Raw genomic sequence first — 25,916 nt, 5'->3', positions numbered from 1 at the left:
AGAATGCGCATTGTGATCGCCAATGTGTAGCATCATAACTACATGCAGATGCTACGAGAAACAGAGATAAAATGATACATGCAACATCTACAAAAAAGGAGTACAGAGAATGTAGATAGAGACAAAACACTGAAGAACTCTATATTCTAGAGCAAGGGTCCACATAACAGCTGTGTAAAGAACAACGTTGGAATGCTAGTAATAGCATGCGTACAAGAACCATCTGATCGTTAGAGAAGCGACCATTGGAGACTCAACCTCTTGGAGAACTAAATTGCCAATCCTTGTGGCTAACCTACCCTAGCACACCCCTTAGAGTCATTGCTGCTAGCCCACATGGTTAGCTAATAACAACAACAATAACTCAAGTCCAAGAAAAAGCAACAAGTAATACGACTTCATTCTACCTCAAACAGAGTCACAAATATGCCTAACAGCTACACAACTCAAGAAGAGGGCGAGGAGGTAATCAAAAAGCATAAAAGAATAGAACAAAGCAATCCAACAATGATCCAACAAGCAATCTGATAGTAGTCGGGATTGACAGCAGGTGAGAAAAGACTCCAAGCCACTGGAAGGACCAAGCACGAAGCTAAAGAATCTTGATACGACATATCCAAAGCATGATGGACAAGATAAAACAGCGATGAAGGTGTTAAGGAATGTATTGAGCAACTATCTCAAGCTACAAGATGCAATCAGGTGTAGAACAAAGTCTAACTACACAATAGTCAATAATAACAGAGCAAAACCTCTAAACAAGAACTAGAACACAAATTTAGCAAGATTGGTGAAAAACAGCACCAACAATCACTATCAAGACAATATATCAACAATCCGACTATTGTTTGCAAGGGACACCAAACGGAAGGCAAGATCATTCTAACTTGTTCTATCTAGTTCATGGAGGCACTCCCAGCATGAGGGAAATATTCCAACTATCCCATGGTCACCCAATGAGGCTTTTGCCAACATTTCCCCCCTAAAGTAGAATGGGAAGGAGAGATATAGAAAATTGAGCCACATAGTACCTGAACATCTGAAAAGGATCTACCCACTAAGGGCCAAGATTACCAAGCAATTGCATGATTATTACTAAAAGCCAAAGCAATTCTTTGACACTATGTTCGAGTACAAAATTGCTCAATCAATGCACCAGCAACAATGAAGAGAAGACTTGAGGACCAATATCCTGAACACCTGAAACATGGTCAATCTTAGCAAGAGATCCAACCATCTCAAACAATTGCCATTACCAAGCAATTCTAGTGGCTGAGTATTTGCGAGCTTTTCCTGGCATGGTCAGTGTCAACATGGAGCATATGTGTTCGCTCGTTGATGCTTTGCAAGGGGACATGTGAGTGGAGTGGGATAGACAATCGCATGTGCCAGGGATGTAATGGCTTTGCAGATGTGTCAAGTTGTTGTTCTACATGAATTCCATCTAGATACAGATGGTGATGCAAGTGCTGGTGTGAGGTCAGTACCGCAAAGAGGTCCTCAGGTGCAGACAGCCAATGGGTTCAAGTGATTCCAAAGATGGGAGCAGTAATGTGGACAAGGGTCTTTAAAGGGGTGGTTGCAGAGTCAGCACCTACTGAGGAAGATTAGCACACAAAGTATGAAGAATTGGCTCAAGACATTGTGGAAGTTGTTACTCACTCAAGAAGAAAGGTAAAGGTTTTGAAGTGGCAAAGGCGTTCTCTTTGTTTTTGGTTGGATAGTCCTCCACCAATAGGTCTTTTTTTTAAATATTCTGAAGATTCTTTAGGACTGATTCTAATGTTTTTTTCTTTTTTGAATCTACTTACGAATGAGACTTTAAAGGAATCGTAATTTGCAAAATTGGCAAGACCATATTGCATAAACCAAGTCATTGCCTTACCCTCAAAAGTAGCTGCAATTTATTTTTCTTGACTGCATCAGATAGAGCTCCAAATCTGCTAGCAGTTCGATGAGTCTTGAACTATCTAATATGACTATCTAGATCTTGTCCTTTCTTCCCTTCAAACTTTGTTGCTTGGACTAAGGAGGACATGTGGCAGTATGGTAAGATGCATGATGACAGAAGTATTTTGCATCGTCCTATCCCAACTAGCATGCAATACCCTGTCGTCATCACAACGAGGGGTACTGGCGATTGGGAATGCAATCTTTTTTCACTTTTTTCATATACATGTAGCATTGCTCGCCTCCCTCATTGCACTACTAGTTCTTTCAGCTTCCATAGGAGTCAATGGTGTTCTGATTGGATGTTCTAGATCAGTTGGATGAGATGTGGCTGGAGAGCTACTATCTCACCTTAGAGGTTCAAGCACGGCGCAAGCGGAGGGTGGATTTGGCCTTGAAGAAAAAATCTTTTGAGCGTGGGCAACTGGTTCTTTTGTTCAACACTCGCCTTGGGCAAATGCTAGGGAAGTTGAAATTGCGATGGTCTGGTCCATTCATGATTGCGGATTGACATCGTTCTATCTTGCGGATTTGCAAGGGCACGTACTTCCACATCTAGTTAATGGCTTTTGGCTTCGTCCATACCATCATGACGGTAGTCTTTAGTGCCCATTTTTGATATCTAATGAGGCACAAATTTCCTAGGTTGAGGTGGAGGCAGCAGATCTATTGCATGGGGACATGTGGAAGAAGGATTTGAGGCATGATGACAACAGTCTTCTACGAGGTCCTATCCCAGCCGCCATGCAACCACCTATCACAAGGTGGGGTATTGGCAATTAGGATTGCAATTCTTAAGCATTTGTTTGCATGTACTAGTTGGTTGCTTGTTTTTCCTCATTGCACTTGTAGTCCTCTTGAGCTCCTTCGCCTTCCAGTTTTCATCTGCATTCACCACCCTTTCCTTCGTTCTACTTTGCATCGCTATGTGGATGGATCATTCATAGTTTCTTCCTTTACTTCCATTGGTATACATTGATTCCCAGTCAATTGATGCTCGTCGTCAACTACTATGCCTTCGGAGTTTCAACAACATTGATTGGCAAAGGGTGAATATTCACCTAGTAGCATTGGTGCTTTGCCAATAGCTGGCAGTGGGTACTATTGTGGAATTCTTGGGGGAACATCAGGAGTTGACAGTTCAGTTGATTTATCAATGATTGTTTTTGCCCATGGATGGAGGAGTGTTCGTGTAGCTGATGTGTTCAACAGAGGCAACGGTGGCTATGTTTGGAACTCTTGCCAGAGGAGAGTACAAGCTGACGGCATGCCAGGATGCACAACTACGGGATTTATATCAGTGGATTCTAGAGTTGGTGTTTTTATAGGCCAAAACATATACAATCACTCCTTGGACTCGAGGGATGATAACGATTGCTTAGCAGCAGGTTTGTGTTCTTAAGGAGCGCATACATGCAGAGGCTCAAAGGGTGTGACAGTGGTTGAGAAGAAGCAGGTGGTGAGCTCAAATATTGGTCAAATTTTGGAGATCCTATTTTCGTTACATCTTGAGTCTACAGTGCCTCGATGGAATACGGCTTTGGTTCTTACTCTTGAACCTAAGGGACCTGTCCAAGGGAAGATTGAGGGTTCTACTAGCAGAGCACCCAAGATGTAGAGAACATAAGGGCCTCGTATTAGTCAGGGGGTGGTTTCTTCTTTTGCACCCTTGACTCCTTCTCATGCAGGTAGAACGGGGAGTGTGTTTACCACTGCAAGAAATCATGGCCCCACGGCAATGACCGCTAGTGAAAATAGAACCTAGGGTGTCTCAAAACATGGGTGTCACTGCATAATCAAACTCAGCAAGACAATTTGTAAATATCTCTCTTCTGCCACAACTCCAAAATCTCATCCAAGGATGGAGTAAGAGCCATCAACCCTTGCATTTAATTGCAAAAAATGAACCTTAGGCTCAAAGTCTTCTACAACTTTGCTTTATATCTCATGGCAATATGCAGCTTCTAAGAAAAGATATCTCCATCACAAGACTCTCAGGTCTAAAGTAGACTATCTTTCGCCTCCAAAACCATCTGCTGGCTTGCAAAAAACCACTTAGAGAACTTTCCAAAGTTTTCTACAAGGTCTTTGACATCAGGATAAGGTAAAGACACCCAACTAAGCTTCTCCTTCCTCCCATAGAGCTGTAGCAACAGACTTTGGACTCCAGGCTCACATTCGGGCTCAGCTAGAACACCCATGCTCTGATACTAGTTGAGAGACCTCAACAATGGAAGTGGAATGGAAGAAGGTGAGAGAGAGAGGGAGAGCCAGAAGAGAGAGTCACACAAGTTTTGGTGGGTGCAGAACACCCTAATCTTCTATGTCATCCATATATATATGTGTTTGAGTATTGTACATAACTGGGGTTAAGGTGCAGTGGCCTTTAGCCCCCACAATGGTAGCTCTTGCAACCACTAGAATGGGGGTTTTTGGAGGTAGTCCATTGGTAGGAAGGTCACTCACTCAAAGGTGGCTAGAGTAGCTTCACCGTTCAGCAACAACCACTGTAGTGACTTATCCAATGGTGGCGGCAATGTCTGAGGCAGTGCAGGTGTTTGCACCTGAGGAATTGGAGGTGATCTTTGAGCCTATGGTTGTTTCTATGGTGTCCTCGACTAGATTTTCTTTTCGAGTGCAGCCTCTTAATGTATAACTATAGTTTTGTTCTCAATTGCTCACTCATCTTGCAATGCACTATGGTGCGGGGGGCGGTGACAAGTTTGGAATCGGAGGTCATTCAGTTGCGGATTGAGAATGAGTCCTTGTGGAGTCAGTAGGAAAGGTTAGAGCTGCAACAACTGGAGGACATGATGGTGGTCCTAGAAGCAGAGGTGCAAGTGGCAGAAGCTCACTTGGAGTCCGCTCACAGCAATTGCATTCGGAATATGTTTTAGGCATTCAAGAGGAATTGTTACGCCGATGTACTACCAATGCACTGGCTGAGTACTTATGGGCTTTTTCAAGAAATGTAAGTGTCAACATGGAGCAGATGGGCACGCTCCTGGAGGCTCTTGAAGGGGATGTTCAGGTAGACTGGGACATACAAGTTGCATGCTGGCATGCAACTGTCGTTTTGCAAACATGTTAGGGAGCTGAAACTACAACATCGCCGATTGGGAACGGATGGGGATGCGGGTGCTGGTGCGGGTTCTAGACTACAAAGTGGTCCGCAAGTGCAGACGGTATCTAGACCAATGGGTCCCAATACTTCCATAGGTGGTAATGGTTGCTGTGGTTGTCTTGTTCTTTGGTTGCTTCTCTTCACTTGCAGTTCTTCACTTGCAGTCTGCACTTGTCATCATTGTTTCTTGTTTTGTGGTGAAGCGGTCCTCTTGTCACCTTGCTCTTTGTTGAATCAGAATGTTTTTTTATTCTTGTCCATCTCCTTCCAGCACGAGCCTTCTACTATCTATATTGAGTTCAAACATTGATTAGGATTACCAAATGTGTTCCAAGTTCATTCACAATGCAGAACTCTTGAATAACATTATCTAAAAGAAATGGAATCTCAGGAATCAACACATAGTTGGAAACAGAGCGGATAACTTAAAAAAGAATTGCAGATATAATTCAAGATACCAAATTATACAAGAGAGCTGAACACAAGACTCTATCTTCTTGATATTACTCTCGACATCAACCAAGCTCTAGTTGAGCCAAAACAAGTTTAATACATTAGTAAGACTGTAGTCCAATAACAACCGACTGCTGTAGGAATCGTTATGGAGAAAAAAGTCCGTTTTTCAGTTACAAGATAGTATATTTGAATATTCTATTGCTTCACTTGGAGGTAGTGGCTTAGTGGGGTGGTGGAGTTACCCCTCAATGAGATTTTCTATCCATAGGATTTTTGTTCATCTCTTTTGAGAGTTTCTGAGAGATTTAGTGATTGAGAAAGAGAAAGAGTTTCTGTCCATTGTTCTTTCTTTGTGTGTGAGAGAGAAATTTTGTTGAGATAAATAGGAAGAGTTTTTGAGACTCATTTGTCATATCTCTATTGTGAAGACATTCATCTCTAAGCCCTGAAGTGGACTCCAAAGAAAAGCAAGCTACTCTAGCTTCTCGGCAACCTCTATGATAGCTTGTTTGAGCAGGTTGTGTTGCTAGAGTGAGTCTTTATTCACCATCGACCTCCTTCTATAGCCTCAACAAATAGGGTTGCAAGCCCTAAGGTGACTCCAACAATGCTGTTTCTCAGCTGATCCTTGAGTGAACTAGTTAGGTGGTGGAAAGCCACATAGGATGATTGAGAGAATCTAGGAGCAGATTGAGGAGATGATTGTGGAGCTCTGAAGTCATCAGTGATGTCAGTGAGCATGTATGAGGTGCCTACTTAAGGACCTCACTCTTCTTCATTCCATAATGCAAGTATTCTGAGTTTGTGTCCACTCTTTGCTTTCCTTTCAGTTTACCAACAGCATCATCTTTTGCTCATCAAACCTCGTGACCCTCAACTATGGCGTCTCCCCCTCCTCTTCCTCCTCCTCCTCCTTCTTGTCTTTTAGGAGGCCTCTTCGGTAAAAAGCAGCAGCAGCAACCACAAGACCAACTCTCTCAAGCTTCTCCCTACCTCAACATTGTTGTTCCATTTCCCGATGCTCTCCTAGCTGACACTTTCTTAGCCGGTCGAGAATTGAAATGCTGCTACAAGGTGTCTGTCGATGGCTTTAGTGCCACAACATTTCACGAGAAATGTGACTTTAAGGGTCCTTGCATGATCGTGGGCATCACTGAGAAGGGAGTCAGGTTTGGAGCCTTTAATCCAGAGGGTTACAGAAGTACAGACGACTACTATGACACATTTGAGGCATTCCTTTTCTACTGGGTTGCCGACGACGGATCAGACACAGTGATGTTGAAAAAAGTGGGAGGCAGCGGAGCTGTGTTATTCGATTATGCTAGAGGAGGCCCTCAGTTTGGGGCAGATGGGTTGCTAATAGGACCGCCACTAGCACTAGTGATGGGTGGCTTCTTTGGTCCTGATACGAATTCGGGAGTGGGTATACTTACGGAAGGGAAGTCGAGATTAGGACTGTCATATGCCAAGAGGGAAGATGGAAAGGACTCGATCTTTAGAGACGACAACAATCCAAACCATGATCTTCAGCTTCTCAAAACTCTCATCATATTAGCTTGGCTTGCTAGTAGACATAAGTGGCTTCTAAAAACTGTCATCATAATAGCTTGGCTTGGCAGTAAAGTTGCCCATGTGGTAAGACCTTGCCTTGACATGGATATTTTGCTTTGCTACAAGAAGAGGCTTCTTGTCAAGCCCACATCATCTAAGAGATGATGAGTATGTTTTTTGAGCTCCACTTGTATCTCCCCTAGTTGTTAAGGTACTCTGCCTGGATAGTCCTCCAAAATGATTGTAATAAACTATGAGTTCTTTGTCCTCACCTCTAGTCACCTATGATGTAGACCATGTATGTGTTGTCCCCTTGGTACCTCTTGCAGACTTGTGTTTGTACATGCAGGGGAGATAACCATTAGGGGGGGTTTGGCCCTCATGGTACCTCTTGTAGACATTTTGTTTGTACATCCAAGGAAGATAACCATTGGGGGGGGTTGTGTTCCCCACTCTGTATACCTTACAACCATGGGAACCCTTGCTAGCTTGAGATCCTAGCCATTGATAGATCCATGACCACCATGAGATGGCATGTGACACCTTGTGCTAGCTGTATCCTTGACATAGCTTGAGGTAGTCCCTTGAGGGGGGCTTTGTTGGGGTTTGTCAATGTCCTGCCTCTCCATAGGCACACTTGTGATCCTATGTGTGTGCTAGAGGGGAAGTTAGGTGTGTTAGGTGGAGCTAGATGCTTCTAGAGGATAGGGGAGAGATTCTAGGAGCTTGGTGGCCTTTGGTATGAGGTCATCTATGATGTCAGTGTGGATGTAGAGGTAGCCTACATATGGCCCTCATTTCTCTTCATTCTATGAGACAGTTCTTCATTTGTGTCCATCTTCTTGTCTCCATTTTGCTCAGCTTGCTCTTTTCCAATAGTGCTATCTGCCCACTAAATAATTGATCAAACATTTAAACACTCTGAAGTTTGCTCACTGGACTATAGAAGGTTGGGTTTTAGGAAATGTAATGATGTGAAACTGCATGTGAGCGAAGGGACTCAAGAAGTATTTAGGAATATTTTGGTATGGCTTCAATTGGCTACTTTGGAGTTCTCTCCGCTATGGATGATCTAATCTACTCTGAAATAGATCTAGACCAAAATTTGAGTGATGAAAAAGTAGCAAATATTTCCTTTTCCTTGTTCATTTTAGATGTTGGGTCAGATGCATGGATGTAGAGGCTGATGTGCGTGCAAGAAGTAGGTTTATCACTCAGGATCAAAAGTGTGTGATACTTTCACCAAAATTGTGCGCGTGATGTGATGAGCAATTAGAGCATGAAAAATCAAGCGTTTTTTCTTTTTGGAGCACCCTCATCAAGACGCACCTTGCTGAATACATTGAAGTAGATTAGCCACCAGATGAAGAAGTTCATGGAAGAATTGTTGCTAGAGAGATGGTTGTGGGTTAGTGGGAGTCTCTTCATGTCTATCTTCTGTTGTTGATGTGTTTCTATAGAGTCGACATTGAAGTGAGTAGCCTGGAAGTTAGCAACTATTGTAGAGGCTAGGAGTGCTGTCCATATATGGTGAGGCTTGCAAGAACCATGTGTAGTGGCTAACAATGGCTGGTTGGAGAGGGCGGACATATGGCATTGCTACAGTCGCTTGGAGAGGATGGTCGGAGCTGTGTGTAGCTATAGTTCGTGGTGAGGTAGTGCTAGGAGTTTTTGTAGTAAGCCACACATAGAAACCGAGGTGTGCCTGAGGCATACACCTTGAGATATCCCATCAAACCCCTCCTCAAGGGAATGCCTCAGGCTATGTCAAGGATACATCTAGTCTCATAGTTTCTCATGCCATCTCATGGTGGTCAAGGATAAATCTATGGCTAGGTTCTCATGCTAGCAAGGGTTCCCTTGGGTGTAAGGTAAACAAAAGGGATACAAAAGGACCTTCCAATGGTTATCTCCCCTGTAGGTACATGCACACAATGTCTACAAGAGGTACCATGGAGCAAAACATACACATGGCCTACATCATAATGTGACCAGAGGTGTTTACAAAACACAATAATTTATTTTATTCATTTTGGAGGACTATCCAGGTTGAGTACCTTGACATAAAAAGAGAGATCTGGAGCATACATAGAGATGATTTAAAATGCTTAATCTTCATGGGATGCCTCATCTTGTGGAGGCAAAATATCCATGTCAAGGCAAGGTCTTACCACATGGGCAGTGTCTAGTGCCTTATAAGATGGTACTATGATAGAACAAGTGGATCTGAAAATCATATCCTTCAAGAGAACAATTTTCTTGTCATCTCCATAGTTGTGTAGAGAAGCATATCTTAGGTATCTGAACTTCAGCTTTTTCTTATACTTGGAGTCAAATGAAGGTGCCATGAAAGGGTAGATCTCTGGCTTTGTAGTTGCTTCCTTTTTGGCAACCATTGTTTTGGCAATCTTCAACAAGGAAGTCAGGTTGGCATTTTCATCCTTTGTAGCATAACAAGACATTGTTTTATGTTTTGGCTTTTCACATATTTTGCATAAGCAAGCCATGAGAGGGTCTAACCCAGGTATTGGGCAGTGTCTTCTCTCTTACAAGGCTTAGAATAACAATTGAAATGCTTCAAAATATAAGCATTTAATGTAGCAAAGTCTTGTGACAAAATTTCAATCAATGATGCTTTCACTTACATGCTTCACAGAAGTGGCTAAAATGAATACTTTCCAATCAAAACCAGGTATAGCAATTCAAAGCACAACTGAAGCCACACTTGTACTGATGTTATTGAAAGTTTCAAAAAACCAGAAATGCTAGAATAGCATCTTATGTAGCATCTTCTTCAAAAACTTATCAAAAATGTCAAAACCAGAAGACTGAACTTGGAGGGCTTGTAGCTTACTCTTCAGAGCAAAGGAAGAGGGGATTTCTAAAGAAAAAGAGAGCTGATATACCACAAAAGGTCCTCTGGGAAGAAGAGGCGCAAAAACGCATTAGGTCGCCATAGCTTGCCCCTTCAAAGTCGACTGGTTTTTTATTGATTTCTCCTTGAATATGCAGCCATTGCTGCTCAAATTTCACTAGCAACTTGCCCTCAGTATCATCCAACATGGGCTAGAAGGAATTTGCAAATAGATAGGTACAAAGGTGGAATTGCATGGATTTTCATCGATCAGTGTAAGTGTTGGCATTTCACGTACAGTCACAATTTCCTAGAAAGCTTGTTGCTGGACGTTTGCCCATACTAGAGGAGTTTGCAACTTAGAGGGTTTGGGCAATGGTCATTTGTAGGCAGAGAACCAAGCTCTCAAAGATTTTGGGAAGAAGGAGGAAAATGGAGAAGAAGAAGATGATGATGTGGCAGAAATGGATCAAGGGGGATCAAATGGCTCTGATACCATGTTGGTAAACTGAAAGGAAAGCAAAGAGTGGACAAAAACTCAGAATACTTGCATTATGGAATGAAGAAGAGTGAGGTCCTTAAGTAGGCACCTCATACATGCTCACTGACATCACTGATGACTTCAAAGCTCCACAATCATCTCCTAAATCTGCTCCTAGATTCTCTCAATCATCCTATGTAGCTTTCCACCACCTAACTGTGCTTGTGGGCACCTAACTGTGCCTCTAGCACTCACACATAGAAACCAAGGTGTGCCTGAGGCATACACCTTGAGATATCCCATCAGATGCAAAGAGTGAGAGTGAGCAATGGGAGAGAGGAGCTCGGGGGGGTCACTATGTATGAACCCTCTATATCACGTGCGTTCGAGGCCTATTTGTAAAATCCCTTATCTGTAAAATTTTCCTTAATAAAAAGTACCCTTTTTCTATACAAATCTGTAAATTTTTTTACATTTCATTTTAAATGCTCCCTTATGTATATTAATTTTTTAGAAATTTAGGAATTAAAAATATCCTTCTGTTGAACTCACGTGATAGGGTTACATATGATGAGTGATCCCCCCGAGGAGAGGAGAAGATGATGATGAGGTGGTGGGATCAGCAGGCTCAAGGAGGATGGTACTGCTCTAATACCATGTTGGAAAAGAGAAACCTAAGCAAAATGGAGACAAGAAGATGGACACAAATGAAGAACTATCTCATAGAATGAAGAGAAATGAGGGCCATATGTAGGCTATCTCTACATCCACACTGACATCATAGATGACCCCATACCAAAGGCCACCAAGATCCTAGAATCTCTCCCCTATCCTCTAGAAGCATCTAGCTCCACCTAACACACCTAACTGCCCCTCTAGCACACACATAGGATCACAAGTGTGCCTATGGAGAGGCAGGACATTGACAAACCCCAACAAGCACATGATTTGATTTTACACACACATGCCATCATTGTAAAGACTCATAGGATATTTTTTGGCATTGTGCACTTTATTAAGGCCTTGTAAAGCCTCTTGGAAATTCTCGGCATCATTTGCCACAATACTTGTAGTAGATTGGATTATATATTTCAGTTCTATCTTCACCAACAGTTAGCTTTCACTTGATATAGTCAGTGTTTTGCAGTTGATTTAGACAACGGTTTCACAGACAATTTGAGTACACTTGTTGCACCATGTCTATGACCAGCAACCTCAATTTGGAGGCATCTGCTAAGGTAGAAAACTCCAATTATGACACATGGAAATACCAAATGAATACCATTAGATCTACACCTAGACCATTGGATGATCTAGCTAGCAGTAACTCTATTCATCCTGTTGCCATAGTAGTAGCGTGATCTACAATGAGACCTAGAATTGCACCAATAGGGATCTCACATGTAGTTGCAGATCCTGCTACCATTTCCAAAGAACAAGAAGAATGGGAGAAGAAAGACAAATATGCACATCATCTTATCAAGAAAAATGTGCAAGATGTCATGGTAGGACAGCTCAACATAGTGAAGAAATCAAAAGAAGCATGGGTATGTTCACAACTCTCTATGAGTCCAAGACCACTTCTAGGATTCTCACACTAAGAACCAGATAAATCATAGTTTTTGCAACAGCAATGAAACTAGTTATGCTTATGTGCTCAGGATCAATGATTATAAAAATCAATTCATAGCAGTAGGAGAGACCATGAATCCAGCAAAAATGATTCAAGTCATCCTGAATGGACTAGGAGAGGGATACAAGAATCTAATCTAGAGTATTGCCATCCAATGACAAATTCTGACACTGGAGGAGCTCCAATTAATTTTACTTAGTGAAGAACTTAGGATGCAAGCCATTCACGCACACAAAGGCCATTCCAATGATCAAGAATTCATGACTTCAGATAGAAGTAGGGGTAGAGGTAGAGGCAAAGGTAGATCATTTCAGCAAAGTGGTCATCATCAACAACAGCATCAAAGTTAGAATCAACATCAGCAACATCAGCATTAGCAAAGAGGAAATCATTCCAATTGAGGAAGATTCCAAGGATGAGGTAATGAATCCACCAACTTGCTAAACATTTAGTGCAATTACTATCATAAGTTTGGACACTATCAAAGAGATTGCCACAAGAAGTAGTATGACCCAGGCAGTCAACCCAGTAGCAACAATCGAGGAAATTTTTTAGGAAGAGAAAACTGCATAAACTGACTTACCAATCCAATAGCATAGCTCAAATCTAGCCTGGTAATAGTCATATAAATCAAACTTCCTACCATGCATCTGTACATAGTAGGGTCTTCTAGAAGATCACCTGCATCTGTGTGCAACTTCACATTCTACTCCAAAGGAATTGAAATAGGCTTACAGCCTGTCATCCCATATTTGGAAAGCATGTCCAGTCCATACTGCCTCTGCAAGAGCCATATCCCACGTGGTGATCTAATCACCTCAATGCCCAAGAAATAACGTAGCTCTCCCAAATCCTTCATCTCAAACTTCTACTTCAATAGCATTTTCACATGAAGGATATCTTCATCACTATCACCTGTGATGATCAAATCATCAACATAAATGACAAGCAACATAATACCTTTCTCTATTTTTCTCACATAAAGTGAGAAATCTGCCTTGGAAATCTGAAAGCCAATAGTGACAAGATAGTGTCCTATCTTGTCAGACCATGCTCTAGGTGCGTGCTTCAAGTCATACAAGGATTTCTTCAACCTGCAAACAAACTCAAGATGAATAGCATGAACATAACCTGGTGGCTGCTCCATAAAGACCTCTTCTTGCAAATCACCATGCAAGAAGGAATTCTTTACATCCATGTGATGTAAAGACCATCCCTTTAATGCAGCCATAGCAATGACTGCTCTTATAGTTGCCATCCTCGCAACTGCACTGAATGTTTCTTCATAATCAATGCCATATGTCTATGCATACCCCTTGACAACTAATCTTGCCTTGTATCTGTTCACAAAACCATCTGCATTGTGCTTCACCTTATAAACCCACTTACAACCAATTGCATTGTTGTCTTTATGCAAACGCACCAATTCCCATGTAGCATTTGCTTCCAAGGCATCCATTTCTTCATCCATGGCTTTCTCCCATTTTTCTTTTCCCATGGCTTGCTCAAAAGAAGTGGGTTCTGGTTCCTGTATCACTTTGACCATATAGGCATAGTTAATGGCTGTAAATCCATCATATTTCAGCCTATCCATAGGATACCTAGCTCTGGTAGACTTGCACAAAATAGGCTCACTTCCAAGTGCTCTCAAAACATCCCTGGTCTTCCTTACTCGAGGTACAATAGAAGGAATACCAACTCATCATCAATGCTCTGTTCTGAGCCACTGGATTCAACATCCACATAAGAGTGACCTGCATTCACATCAAACATGGGCTGATCTACCTTCTCTTTTTCTTTTTGTGATACCTACATACCACTATCTGTATTGCTTTGAGGAGATTCTCTTGATCTCAATCTGCCTGTCCATGGCAAAGTATGTGAACCACTACTAGAGGACACTGCAGGTCCACTAATTTTTGTGATTGCTGCTGTGAATTCTCTGCAACATTACCATTTTGTGCATCTACATCATCAATCACATTTACTGGTTTATACCAGCTTCTCATCAAAAACAACATCTCTGCTCACTGTAAACTTATGAGTAGAAGGGTTATAGCATCTATACCCTTTCTGTTGCAAAGAATAACCAATAAAGATGTGCTTCTTAGCTTTTGGATCCAACTTGGACCTCAACTCATCTGGCACATGAACATAGGCAATGCAACAAAAAATTTTCAAATGAGAAATATATGGTTTCCTACCAATATACATCTCCTTTGGTGTCATGCCATGTATTGCTGCAGTGGGAGTCCTATTTATTATGTAAACTGTTGTAGCAACTGCTTTAGCCCAATAATAATCTCGTAGGTCTTTTTCATTGGGCATGGCTCGAGATACATCTCCAATATGCCTGTTTTAACTTTCTGCAAGTCCATTTTGCTGTGGGGTATTACTGCATGAATAGTGCTGCTTTATGCCATGCTCCTGCAGGAACCTTGCAAACTCATTTGAGAGGTACTCTCCCCCTCCATCTGACCTTAAGCATTTTATTTGTAGGCCTGTTTCTTTAAAAGCTTCAAAATGCCCAAATACTTCACTTTTCTTTTTCATAAAATACACCCAAACTTTTCTACTGTACTACTGTAGCTTTAGTAGTCCATACATCAGAGTGGATTAATTCTAATGGCTTCTTACTCTCTTGAACATGTCTAGGAAATGGTTTCCTTGCCTATTTTCCAAATTGACAGGCTTCACACACCTTATGCATTTCTGCAACCTTGAATTTAGGCAATCCTGCAACAACGTTTTTGGCCTGCATTGATTTAAGTCGCTGTACATTAACATGACCAATGCGTTTATGCCAGATATCAATATCTACAACTACATCGGTCCCATGTGCAAACATTGCTGCACTCAATTCAAGCATGTCCGCATCCAACGTAAACATCCTGCCCTTCTTCTTTCCTTTTGCTATCAAGTGACTATTATTTTTCATATCCTCAACAAAACATCCATGAGGATTAAATCTGACCTGCAAGCCCTGCTCAACCATTTGACCAACAGAAACTAGGTTCTTGGTGATATTTGGGACATGAAATACATCAGACTAGTATTTCTTTTTCCCATCCTGCATAGACAAAGGAATTTACCAATCTGCACAATAGGATGTGCAGTATCATCACCAGTCTCCACAAATCCTGGTCTTTCCATTCCTTGCATCTTGCATCCATTCTGCATGACCTGTCATGTGGTTTGATGCACTTGAGTCAACATACCACACATCATTGCTTTCTTCTGCACTTGTCACAAAATTGGTCATGTGTCGCACCATAAATAGATGCTCATTTCTGTCATCACCCTTTCTACTAGAAGATGCATAATTCCCTTGCTGCAATTTTCCATTCATTAAGTCATTCTGCTTTTTATAGCAGTCTTTAGCCATATGACCCATTTTACTGCAGTAGTAGCATTTAGCATTGCTGTTTGAATTTTGGCCTCTCTGCCATCCACCATGACCTCTTTGGCTCCCCCTGCCTCTAGAGTTACCACATCCTCCTGCATAGGACTGGTTTTCTTGAGTTTGCTGCATATTCTGATTTCTACCACGGCCTCCAGATTGGCCTGCTCTACCTCTGCCTCTACCTCTTCTAGCAATTGAGTAGAAGACAGTTTCTTTTGAAGTTTCTCTTGAAGAAGATGCACCAACATTTCTCTGCTCTTCAGAAATTAGAAGAGCAAACAAATCCTCAAAATTAGGAAATTTTTCATGGACGGCAATGCATGTTCGGAACTATGCATAATCCTTTCCTAGACCATTCAAGGTCATAGAAACTAAATCATCATCTTCCACTCGTGACCCAATGGAAGCAAGTGCATCTACAATTTTCTTCACGTTCATGTGGTAGTCATTGATGCTCATATTTTCTCTCTGCACATTGTGCAACTCCTGCTTGAATTGCATTTTCCTCGCTTGCATATTTGTGTTTTACATTTTTGCCAAAGTATCCCATGCCTCCTTTGGCATACTTACATCCTGAATATGCACAATCATAGAATCTGAAATACTGAGAGACAGCCACTACATAACTTTTCTGGCTCTCTCATGCCATCCTTTAAACTCCTACATTTCCTGTTGATTGGGAACATTAGGAAGAACTGGTTCTTCTTCATTTTCTATAATGAACTCCCAATAGCCTTTTCCCATAAGGAAATTCGTCATTCTAAACTTCCATGCTTGGAAGTTGTTCTTATCAAGCTTTTCAGTGACAATATGTGAAAGAGAATTAGACGCCATTACTAAACACTGGAAAATATTATGTCACTGCAAAAAAACATAGCTTCTGCCTCACAAGGGCAAATCTACAAAACTGACGAAAGTGGTATTTGACCACACAGTCACTTCCTAGTGAGGATTTTGCATGAACAGGCAATAAGGATGATTCTGTAACTCTGCTTTAGATGTGGTTGGTACACGGCCCATGAATAATAGCTGGATGATAGCTATCCTTATGTACTCTAGTTCGTGGTTCAGTTAGTATGCCACCTTAGTTAGCTGAGTTTGGTTTGAGACCCACATATAGGGTTCTTCTATTTCTTTATACTAGAGTTCTTTTGGCTTTCACAACTAAGAAGAGGAAAACTGTTTTCAGCCTCCACCTTTGTGTGTATTCCCCCATTGTGTATGTGAGACAGCTGCAAGTGAAACTCCTTCCTTCTCTCCCACTATCTTCACATACCTCTCCTTTGGTGTCATGCCATGTATTGATGTAGTGGGAGTCTTGTTCATTATGTAGACTACTGTAGAACCTGCTTCAACCCAATAATAATCTCATAGGTTTTTTTTGTTGAGCATGGCACAAGATACCTCTCCGATATGCCTGTTTTTCCTTTCTGCAAGTCCATTTTGCTGTGGGGTATGACTGCATGAATATTGTTGCTTTATGCCATGCTCTTGTAGGAACCTTGCAAAGTCATTTGAGAGGTACTCCCTCCATCTGACCTTAGGCATTTTCTTTGCGGGCGTGTTTCTTTCTCAACCATAGCTTTCAAAGCTTTGAAATGCCCAAACACTTCACTTTTCTTTTTCATAAAATACATGCAAACTTTTCTGATGGTCATCAATGAAAGTGAAAAAATAATGATAGCCTCCAATAGATGCAGCTTTAGTAGTCCACACATCATAGTGGATTAATTCCAATGGCCTCTTACTCTCTTAAACATGTCTAGGAAATGGTTTCCTTGCCTTCTTTCGAAATTGATAGGCTTCACATACCTTATGCATTACTGCAACCTTGAACCTAGGCAATCCTGCAATAATATTTTGGGCTTGCATTAATTTAAGTCGCTGTACATTAACATGCCCAATGCATTTATGCCAGATATCAATATCTACAACTACACTGGTCCCATGTGCAAACTTTGCTACACTCAATTCAGGCATGTCTACATCCAACATAAACATCTTGCCCTTCTTCTTCCCTTTTCCTATCAAGCGACCTTTATTTTTCATATCTTCAACAAAGCATCCATGAGGATTAAATCTGACTTGCAAGCCCTGCTCAGCCATTTGACCAACAGAAACTAGATTCTTGGTGATATTCAGGACATGAAATACATCAGATAGGTGTTTCCTTTTTCCATCTTTCATAGACAAAGGAATTTTACCAATCTACATAATAGGATGTGTAGTATCATCACCAGTCTCCACAAATCCTAGTCTTTCCATTTTCCTTCATCCTGCATCCATTTTGCATGACCTGTCATGTGGTTTGGTGCACATGAGTCAACATACCACACACCATTGCTTTCTTCTGCACTTGTCATAGAATTGGTCATGTGCTGCACCATAAGCAAATGCTCATTTCTTTCATCACCCTATCTACTAGAGGATGCATAATTGTCTTGCAGTAATTTTTGAGTCATGATGTCATTTTGCTTTTTATAGCAGTCTTTTACCATATGACCCATTTTAGCACAGTAGTAGCATTCAACATTGCTGTTTGCATTTTGGCCTCTCTGCCATCCACCACGACCTCTTTGGCTGCCCCTGTTGAGATATCGAGCTCTACTTGTGATATGCCAGGGTGACCGTTGTGCATTTATGTCACCGACTTGTTAGCTGCAGATGCGGTTGGTACACCACCCATGAATAATAGCTGCATGATAGCTATCCTTATGTACTCTAGCTTGTGGCTCAGTTAGTATGCCACCTTAGTTAGCTGAGTTTGGTTTGAGACCCATATACAGGGTTCTTCTATTTCTTTGTACTAGAGTTCTTTTGGCTTTCACAACTAAGAAGAGGAAAACTATTTTCAGCCTCCACCTTTGTGTGTATTCCCCCATTGTGTATGTGAGAAAGCCACAAGTGAGACTCCTTCCTTCTCTCCCACTATCTTCACATGGTATCAAAGCCTGGTTCGTGGTAAGGAGCTCAAGAAAGCAAACCAAGTTCGCGGTGTTCTAGTAAGAGGACCAATATTGCTTTCCTTTTTCGAGTTTGGGAGCAAATCTCTACAGGTAGCAGCCGAAAAGTGCAAGAGTGCATTGTCTCAGATTGAGATGCCCTTTGTAGTGTGGCGAGAGGGGAGTATATGGTGCGGGCAAGGGCATAGCCCTTGGTGACTTTATTTTTCTGATTCGAGGCAGTTTTGAGGCCCGTTTTGAAGGCGGAATTTCTCCGTAAGCACTGAGAAAAAGGCCCTATTTTTGCTGTGCGACCACTGGTCGGTGAAAAGTTGCCACAAAAATTGCATCGCAACAAGTCAGTGACATAAATGCATAACGGTCACCCTGGCATATCACGAGTGGAGCTCGATATCTCAACACTCCCCCTCAAGCTCAGTCCCAATTCCTGCACACCAAGACGGGGTCTTTGAACTTGCGTAGCTTCTCTGTGCCCAATGCCTTCGTGAATATGTGAGCTACCTAATCCTTTGTAATGAAATAAACTAGATCAATAAGTCCTAGTAAAGCCTTATGCCGCACATAGTGATAATGCACCTCAATGTGCTTTGTTCTAGCATGATAGACTAGGTTATTTGCCAAGTGTATACTGCTCATGTTGTCACAATAAATGACAAGTGGCCCATCTGTAGATTAATGCATATCATAAAGTAGCTTATGCAACCAACCTACCTCTCATGCAGCCATTACTGCACCCTTGTACTCAGCCTCTGTGCTCGACAAGGAAACTGTAGGCTGTTTGTTGCTACTCCAAGTGACTGTAGCACTCCCAAAAGAGAACACATATCCACTGGTAGATCGTCTATCAGAAATACTACCGGCCCAATGAGCATCAGTGTATCCATGCAACTGTATCTGAACCCCACTCTCGTAAAATAGTCCATATTGCAATGTGGACTTCACATACCTGAGTATGCATCTAGCCGCATCCAAATGTGGTTTCATTGGAGCCTGCATAAACTGACTTACCAATCCAATAGCATAGATCAAATCTGGCCTAGTAATAGTCATATAAATCAAACTTCCTACTATGCATCTGTACATAGTAGGGTCTTCCAGAAGCTCACCTACATCTTCGCTCAGCTTCACATTCTGCTCCAAAGGAACTGAAATAGGCTTATAGCCTATCATCCCATATTTGGATAGCATGTCCAATCCATACTGCCTCTGCAAGAGCTGTATCCCACTTGGTGATCTAATCACCTCAATGCCCAAAAAATAACGCAGCTCTCCCAAATCCTTCATCTCAAACTTCTACTTCAATAGCATTTTCACATGAAGTATATCTTCATCACTATCACCTGTGATGATCAAATCATCAACATAAATGACAAGCAGCATAATACCTTTCTCTATTTTTCTCACATAAACTGAGAAATCTGCCTTAGAAATTTGAAAACCAAAGTGACAAGATACTGTCCTATCTTGTCAGACCATGCTCTAGGTGCTTTCTTTAAGCCATACAAGGCTTTCTTTAACTTGCAAACAAACTCAGGATGAACAGCATGAACATAACCTGGTGGCTGCTCCATAAAGACCTCTTCTTGCAAATCACCATGCAAGAAGGCATTCTTTACATCCACCTGATGTAAAGACCATCCCTTTGATGCAGACACAGTAATGACTGCTCTTATAGTTTCCATCCTTGCAACCGGGCTGAATGTTTCTTCATAATCAATGCTATATATCTGTGCATACCCCTTGACAACTAATCTTGCCTTGTATCTATTCACCTGCATTATTTCTTGGGCATTGAGGTGATTAGATCACCAAGTGGGATACAGCTTTTGCAGAGGCAGTATGGATTGGACATGCTGTCCAAATATGGGATGACAGGCTGTAAGCCTATTTCAGTTCCTTTGGAGCAAAATGTGAAGCTGAGCAAGGATGCAGGTGAGCTTCTGGAAGACCCTACTATGTACAGACGCATAGTAGGAAGTTTGATTTATATGACTATTACCAAGCCAGATTTAAGCTATGCTGTTGGATTGGTAAGTCAGTTTATGCAGGCTCCAAGGAAACCGCATTAGACGCATACTCAGGTATGTGAAGTCCACATTGCAGTATGGACTATTTTATGAGACTGGGGTTCAGATACAGTTGCATGGATACACTGATGCTGATTGGGCTGGTAGTATTTCTGATAGACAATCTACCAGTGGATATGTGTTCTCTTTTGGGAGTGCTGCAGTCACTTGGAGCAGCAAGAAACAGCCTACAGTTGCCTTGTCGAGCACAGAGGTGAGTACAGGGATGCAGCAATGGCTGCATGTGAGGTAGCTTGGTTGCATAAGCTACTCGATGATATGCATCAGTCTATAGATGGGCCAGTTGTCATTTATTGTGACAACATGAGCAGCATACACTTGGCAAATAACCCAGTCTATCATGCTAGAACAAAGCACATTGAGGTGCATTATCACTATGTGCGGGAGAAGGTTTTACTAGGTCTTATTGATCTAGTTTATGTCAGCACAGAGGATCAGGTAGCTGACATATTCACGAAAGCATTGGGCGCAGAGAAGCTACACAAGTTCAGAGACTTGCTTGGTGTGCAAGAATTGGGATTGAGCTCGAGGGGGAGTGTTGAGATATCGAGCTCCACTCGCGATATGCCAGGGTGACCGTTGTGCATTTATGTCACCGACTTGTTAGTTGGAGATGCGGTTGGTACACCACCCATGAATAATAGCTGGATGACAACTATCCTTATCTACTCTAGTTTGTGGCTCAGTTAGTACACCACCTTAGTTAGTTGAGTTTGGTTTGAAACCCACATATAGGGTTCTTCTATTTCTTTGTACTAGAGTTCTTTTGGCTTTCACAACTAAGAAGAGGAAAACTGTTTTCAGCCTCCAACTTTGTGTGTATTCCCCCATTTGTGCATGTGAGAAAGCCGCAAGTGAGACTCCTTCCCTCTCTCCCACTATCTTCACAGTTTATACCTGCTGGTCATCTCATCAAAAATAATATCTCTACTTACTGTAAACTTACGAGTAGAAGGGTTATAGCATCTATACCCTTTCTGCTGTAGAGAATAACCAATAAAGATGTGCTTCTCAGCTTTTGGATCCAACTTGGACCTCAACTCATCTGGCACATGAACATAGGCAATGCAACCAAAAATTTTCAAATGAGAAATATCTAGTTTGCTACCAGTATACATCTCCTCTGGCATCATGCCATGTATTGCTGCAGTGGGAGTCATGTTTATTATGTAAACTACTGTAGCACCTGCTTCAGCCCAATAATAATCTGGTAGGTCTTTTCATTTAGCATGGCCGGAGATACCTCTCCAATATGCCTGTTTTTCCTTTCTGCAAGTCCATTTTGCTATGGGGTATGACTGCATGAATATTGCTGTTTTATGCCATGCTCCTGTAGGAACCTTGCAAACTCATTTGAGAGGTACTCTCCCCCTCCATCTGACTTTAGGAATTTTATTTGCAGGCCTGTTTCTTTTTCAACCGTAGCTTTAAAAGCTTCGAAATTCCCAAACACTTCACTTTTATTTTTTATAAAATACACCCAAACTTTTCTGCTGTAGTCATCAATAAAAGTGACAAAATAATGACAGCGTCCAATAGATGCAGCTTTAGTAGTCCACACATCATAGTGGATTAATTCCAATGGCTTCTTACTCTCTTGAACATGTCTGGGAAATGGTTTCCTTGCCTGTTTTCCAAATTGACAGGCTTCACACACCTTATGCATTTCTACAACCTTGAATTTAGGCAATCTTGCAACAATATTTTGGGCCTGCATTGATTTAAGTCGCTATACATTAACATGACGAATGCATTTATGCTAGATAGCAATATCTACAACTACACCGATCCCATGTACAAACATTATTCCACTCAATTCAAGCGACCATTATTTTTCATATCCTCAACAAAGCATCCATGAGGATTAAATCTGACCTGCAAGCCCTGCTCTACCATTTGACCAACAGAAACCAGGTTCTTGGTGATATTTGGGACATGAAATACATCAAACAGGTATTTCTTTTTCCCATCCTACATAGACAAAGGAATTTTACCAATCTGCACAATAGGATGTGCAGTATCATTACTAGTCTCCACAAATGCTGGTTTTTCCATTTTCCTCGCATCCTGCATCCATTCTGCATGACCTGTCATGTGGTTTGATGCACCTGAGCCAACATACCACATCATTGCTTTCTTCTGCACTTGTCACAGAATTGGTCATGTGCTGCACCATAAACAAATGCTCATTTATGTCATCACCCTGTCTACTAGAGAATGCATAATTGCCTTGCTGCAATTTTCCATTCATAATGTCATTCTGCTTTTTGTAGTAGTCTTTAGCCATATGACCCATTTTACCACAATAGTAGCATTCAACATTGCTGTTTGCATTTTGGCCTCTCTGCCATCCACCACGACCTCTTTGGCTCCCCCTGCCTCTAGAGTTACCACGTCCTCCTCCATAAGACCAGTTTTCTTGAGTTTGCTGCATATTTTGATGTCTACCATGGCCTCCAAATCGTCAATCTCCTCTACGTTTGCCTCTACCTCTTCCAGCATTTGAGTAGAAGACAGTTTCTTTTGAAGTATCTCCTGAAGAAGATGCACCACCATTTCTCTACTCTTTAGAAATTAGAAGAGCAAACAACTCCTCAAAATCAGGAATTTTTTCACGGACGGCAATGGATGTCTGGAACTATGTATAACCCTTTCCTAGACCATTCAAGGTCATAGAAACTAAATCATCATCTTCCGCTGGCAACCCAATGGAAGCAAATGCATCTGCAATTTTCGTCACCTTCATGTGGTAGTCATTGATGCTCATATTTTCTCTCTACACATTGTGCAACTTCTACTTGAGCTGCATTTTCCTGGCTTGCGTATTTGTGCTATACATTTTTGCCAAAGTATCCCATGCCTCCTTTAGCGTACTTGCATCCTAAATATGCACAATCATAGAATCTAAAATACTGATAGATAGCCAATGTAACATAACTTTTCTGGCTCTCTCATGCCATCCTTTCAATGCCTGCATTTCCTGTTGATTGGGAACATTAGGAAGAACTGGTTCTTCTTCATTTCCTATAATGAACTCCCAATAGACTTTTCCCATATTAAGGAAATTCGTCATTCTAAACTTACATGCTTGGAAGTTTTCTTGTCAAGCTTTTCAGTGACAATATATGAAAGAGAATCAGACGCCATTACAAAACACTAAAATATTCTCACTATAAAAGACACATCTTCTGCCTCACAAGGGCAAATCTGCAAAACTAATGAAAGTGGTATTTGACCAGATAGTCACTTCCTAGTGATGATTTTCCATGAACAGGAAATAAGGATGATTCCGTAACTCCCAATATCTCTGCGCACACGCATACGATGCAATTTTCTATGACAACTTTTCACTGACCTGTGGAGTAGTGGTTGCACAGCAAAAACATGGCCTTTTTCTCAGTGCTTGCGGAGAACTTCTGCCTCCAAAACGGGCCCTGAAATGGCCTCGAAGCAAAAAAATAAAGTCACCGAGGGCCTTGACCTTGCCTGCATCATATATTGCCCTCTTGCCACACTGCGAAGGGTGTCTCAATCTGAGACAATGCACTCTTGCACTTTCCGGCTGTGCTATGTTGAGATATGGTGCCATTAGCACATAGATTAAAGGGTAAAGGTATGTGATAAGGAATGTATTAAAGTAGCCACCCTAAGATGTGGACTACATGATGTGGAGATGTGGATTGAGGATATCCACAAGGAGAGATGTGGATGAGAGGATCCCACATGGTTTGACTATTCTAAAGGCTCTCTCTATATAAGAAGCCTATCATGTATTGTTGAGAACACACATTGCAAGAGATATAGATTTGCTATCTCCCTCTCATGTCTTATTTAGTGTGCTTTGAGCCTCCTTAGTTCTTCTGTTAATCTTGTGTGCACTAGGTTTAGCACGATCTTACATTCTTTCTCATGGTATCAGAGCATAGGTTTAGCTCTCCTAGTTTAGCTCATTAGTAGTTCACTAGGATTGCTTCCATTCCTAGATTAGTTTCAAAATGTAGGATTAGTTTTAGATCTCGAGAGTTCTTGTGAGAATTCATTGAGAGAAAGAGAGAGAAATCCATCTTCTTGAGACAATTTCCATTTGCTCAATAGAATTTCCATTCATTTGAGATATTTCCATTCACGTGAGAAAGAGAGAGATATGCTCCTTCATTTCTGTGATAAAATTATGTTTGGGAGAGAGAGCATTTATATTCTCCTTGTTGCAAGAGAGAGAGAGACAGGGAGTGCAACTTCAAAGGTTTTCAACCTTGTTGTAGATCTAAGGCTCTAAGGATTCTCCATCTCCAAAACGACCTAGCATACGTAGCTAAGCGATGCCAGCAACAACTAGCAACATCTACACCAAGCAGTGACTACTACAACTGACTCGACCAAAATCCAGCCTCGCCTAATTGCCTTTGATGCCTCTCCAACAGTGCTCCCAGTCTCCAGTCTCCCGCGTCCTTTAATGCTGCTCCTGCAAGATCGTCCCTCTCTAGACGCGACCTTGACTGACGATAGCTCAAGATCGTCCCTCTCTAGACGCGACCTTGACTGACGATAGCTCAAAGCTCCAAAACACAAAGCAGCCAAGCTATGCACGCTTCCTAGATATGGCAAGCTCCGATTCATGCGATTTCATTGAGGGTTTGGCGAGATCCTTATCCACGTTGAAAACAACACCAATGCCCAATCATAATAATTAGATTCATCCCCTGAGCAAATGCTGCTTCGTCTGCCTCCCTCTACAAGCGGCTTGCACTCACTCTTCCTCTCTCCGAAATTTGCAGCAAAGCACCATATTGATTTCACACATACGCAGACTCTGGTTGAATTCTTTGATATATCTAGGATCGATTGCATTGTAGAAATGACCAAGCACCGTTGGAACTCTCTGTACAACCTCTACACGGCCCATCCATTGACGACCAGCAACCTACAGCCAACGCAACCCAACTGCAAATGCGATGACTATCTCCTCATCTCCATCGATCGACGATTGCCCAAGCAACTCATGCGATAGCATGCACACATCCCCGACCCGGACAATAGCGAGACAACTTCTTCTTCTTGCGATAAGGAATGCCAACGACTTCTTCTTGCAATGAGGATGACAGATTGTTTGCAAAGATTTGGTCATAGTTTTGGCTAAGGGCCACACGTGGCACATAGAATGATTAGGGTGTAGTCAATCTCTAGGTTTGGTTAGCCATGCAATGGTCAGTTTTTTGCCACGTGGCAGATCAAACTTGAACCATGGTTAAGGCTTATGGTTAGGGATAGGAATAGTTAAGGGCCACCTAAGCACAGTAACCTCTTACTAAGCACAGTGTGAGTGCATCATGTGAACAACCAAGCCACATCATCAAGGACCCTTCTTCTTCACAAAAACTTCAACAAGGCATAACTTCCAATCCAGGAAGAATTTG

At 41.8% G+C, this 25,916-nt stretch overlaps 1 protein-coding gene across 1 annotated transcript; it reads left to right on the top strand.

Annotated features, from left to right (window-relative positions):
- The first annotated feature begins 6,409 nt into the window (after nucleotides 1–6,409).
- Nucleotides 6,410–7,246, top strand: LOC147882469 (uncharacterized). Its single transcript, XM_087400254.1, has one exon. The coding sequence runs from the start codon at nucleotides 6,410–6,412 to the stop codon at nucleotides 7,244–7,246; it is 837 nt and encodes a 278-aa protein (XP_087256380.1).
- Nucleotides 7,247–25,916: the final 18,670 nt, after the last annotated feature.

Source organism: Dipteris shenzhenensis, chromosome 29 (assembly GCF_047967505.1).
Source record: "Dipteris shenzhenensis isolate YYH24624 ecotype China chromosome 29, Dip_SZ_1.0, whole genome shotgun sequence".
Lineage (NCBI taxonomy): Eukaryota > Viridiplantae > Streptophyta > Polypodiopsida > Gleicheniales > Dipteridaceae > Dipteris > Dipteris shenzhenensis.
This window is presented reverse-complemented; position numbering and strand designations above follow the sequence as displayed.

Coding starts and splice junctions, on each gene's coding strand:
- LOC147882469 (XM_087400254.1), top strand. CDS start 6,410: ATGGCGTCTCCCCCTCCTCTTCCTCCTCCTCCTCCTTCTTGTCTTTTA.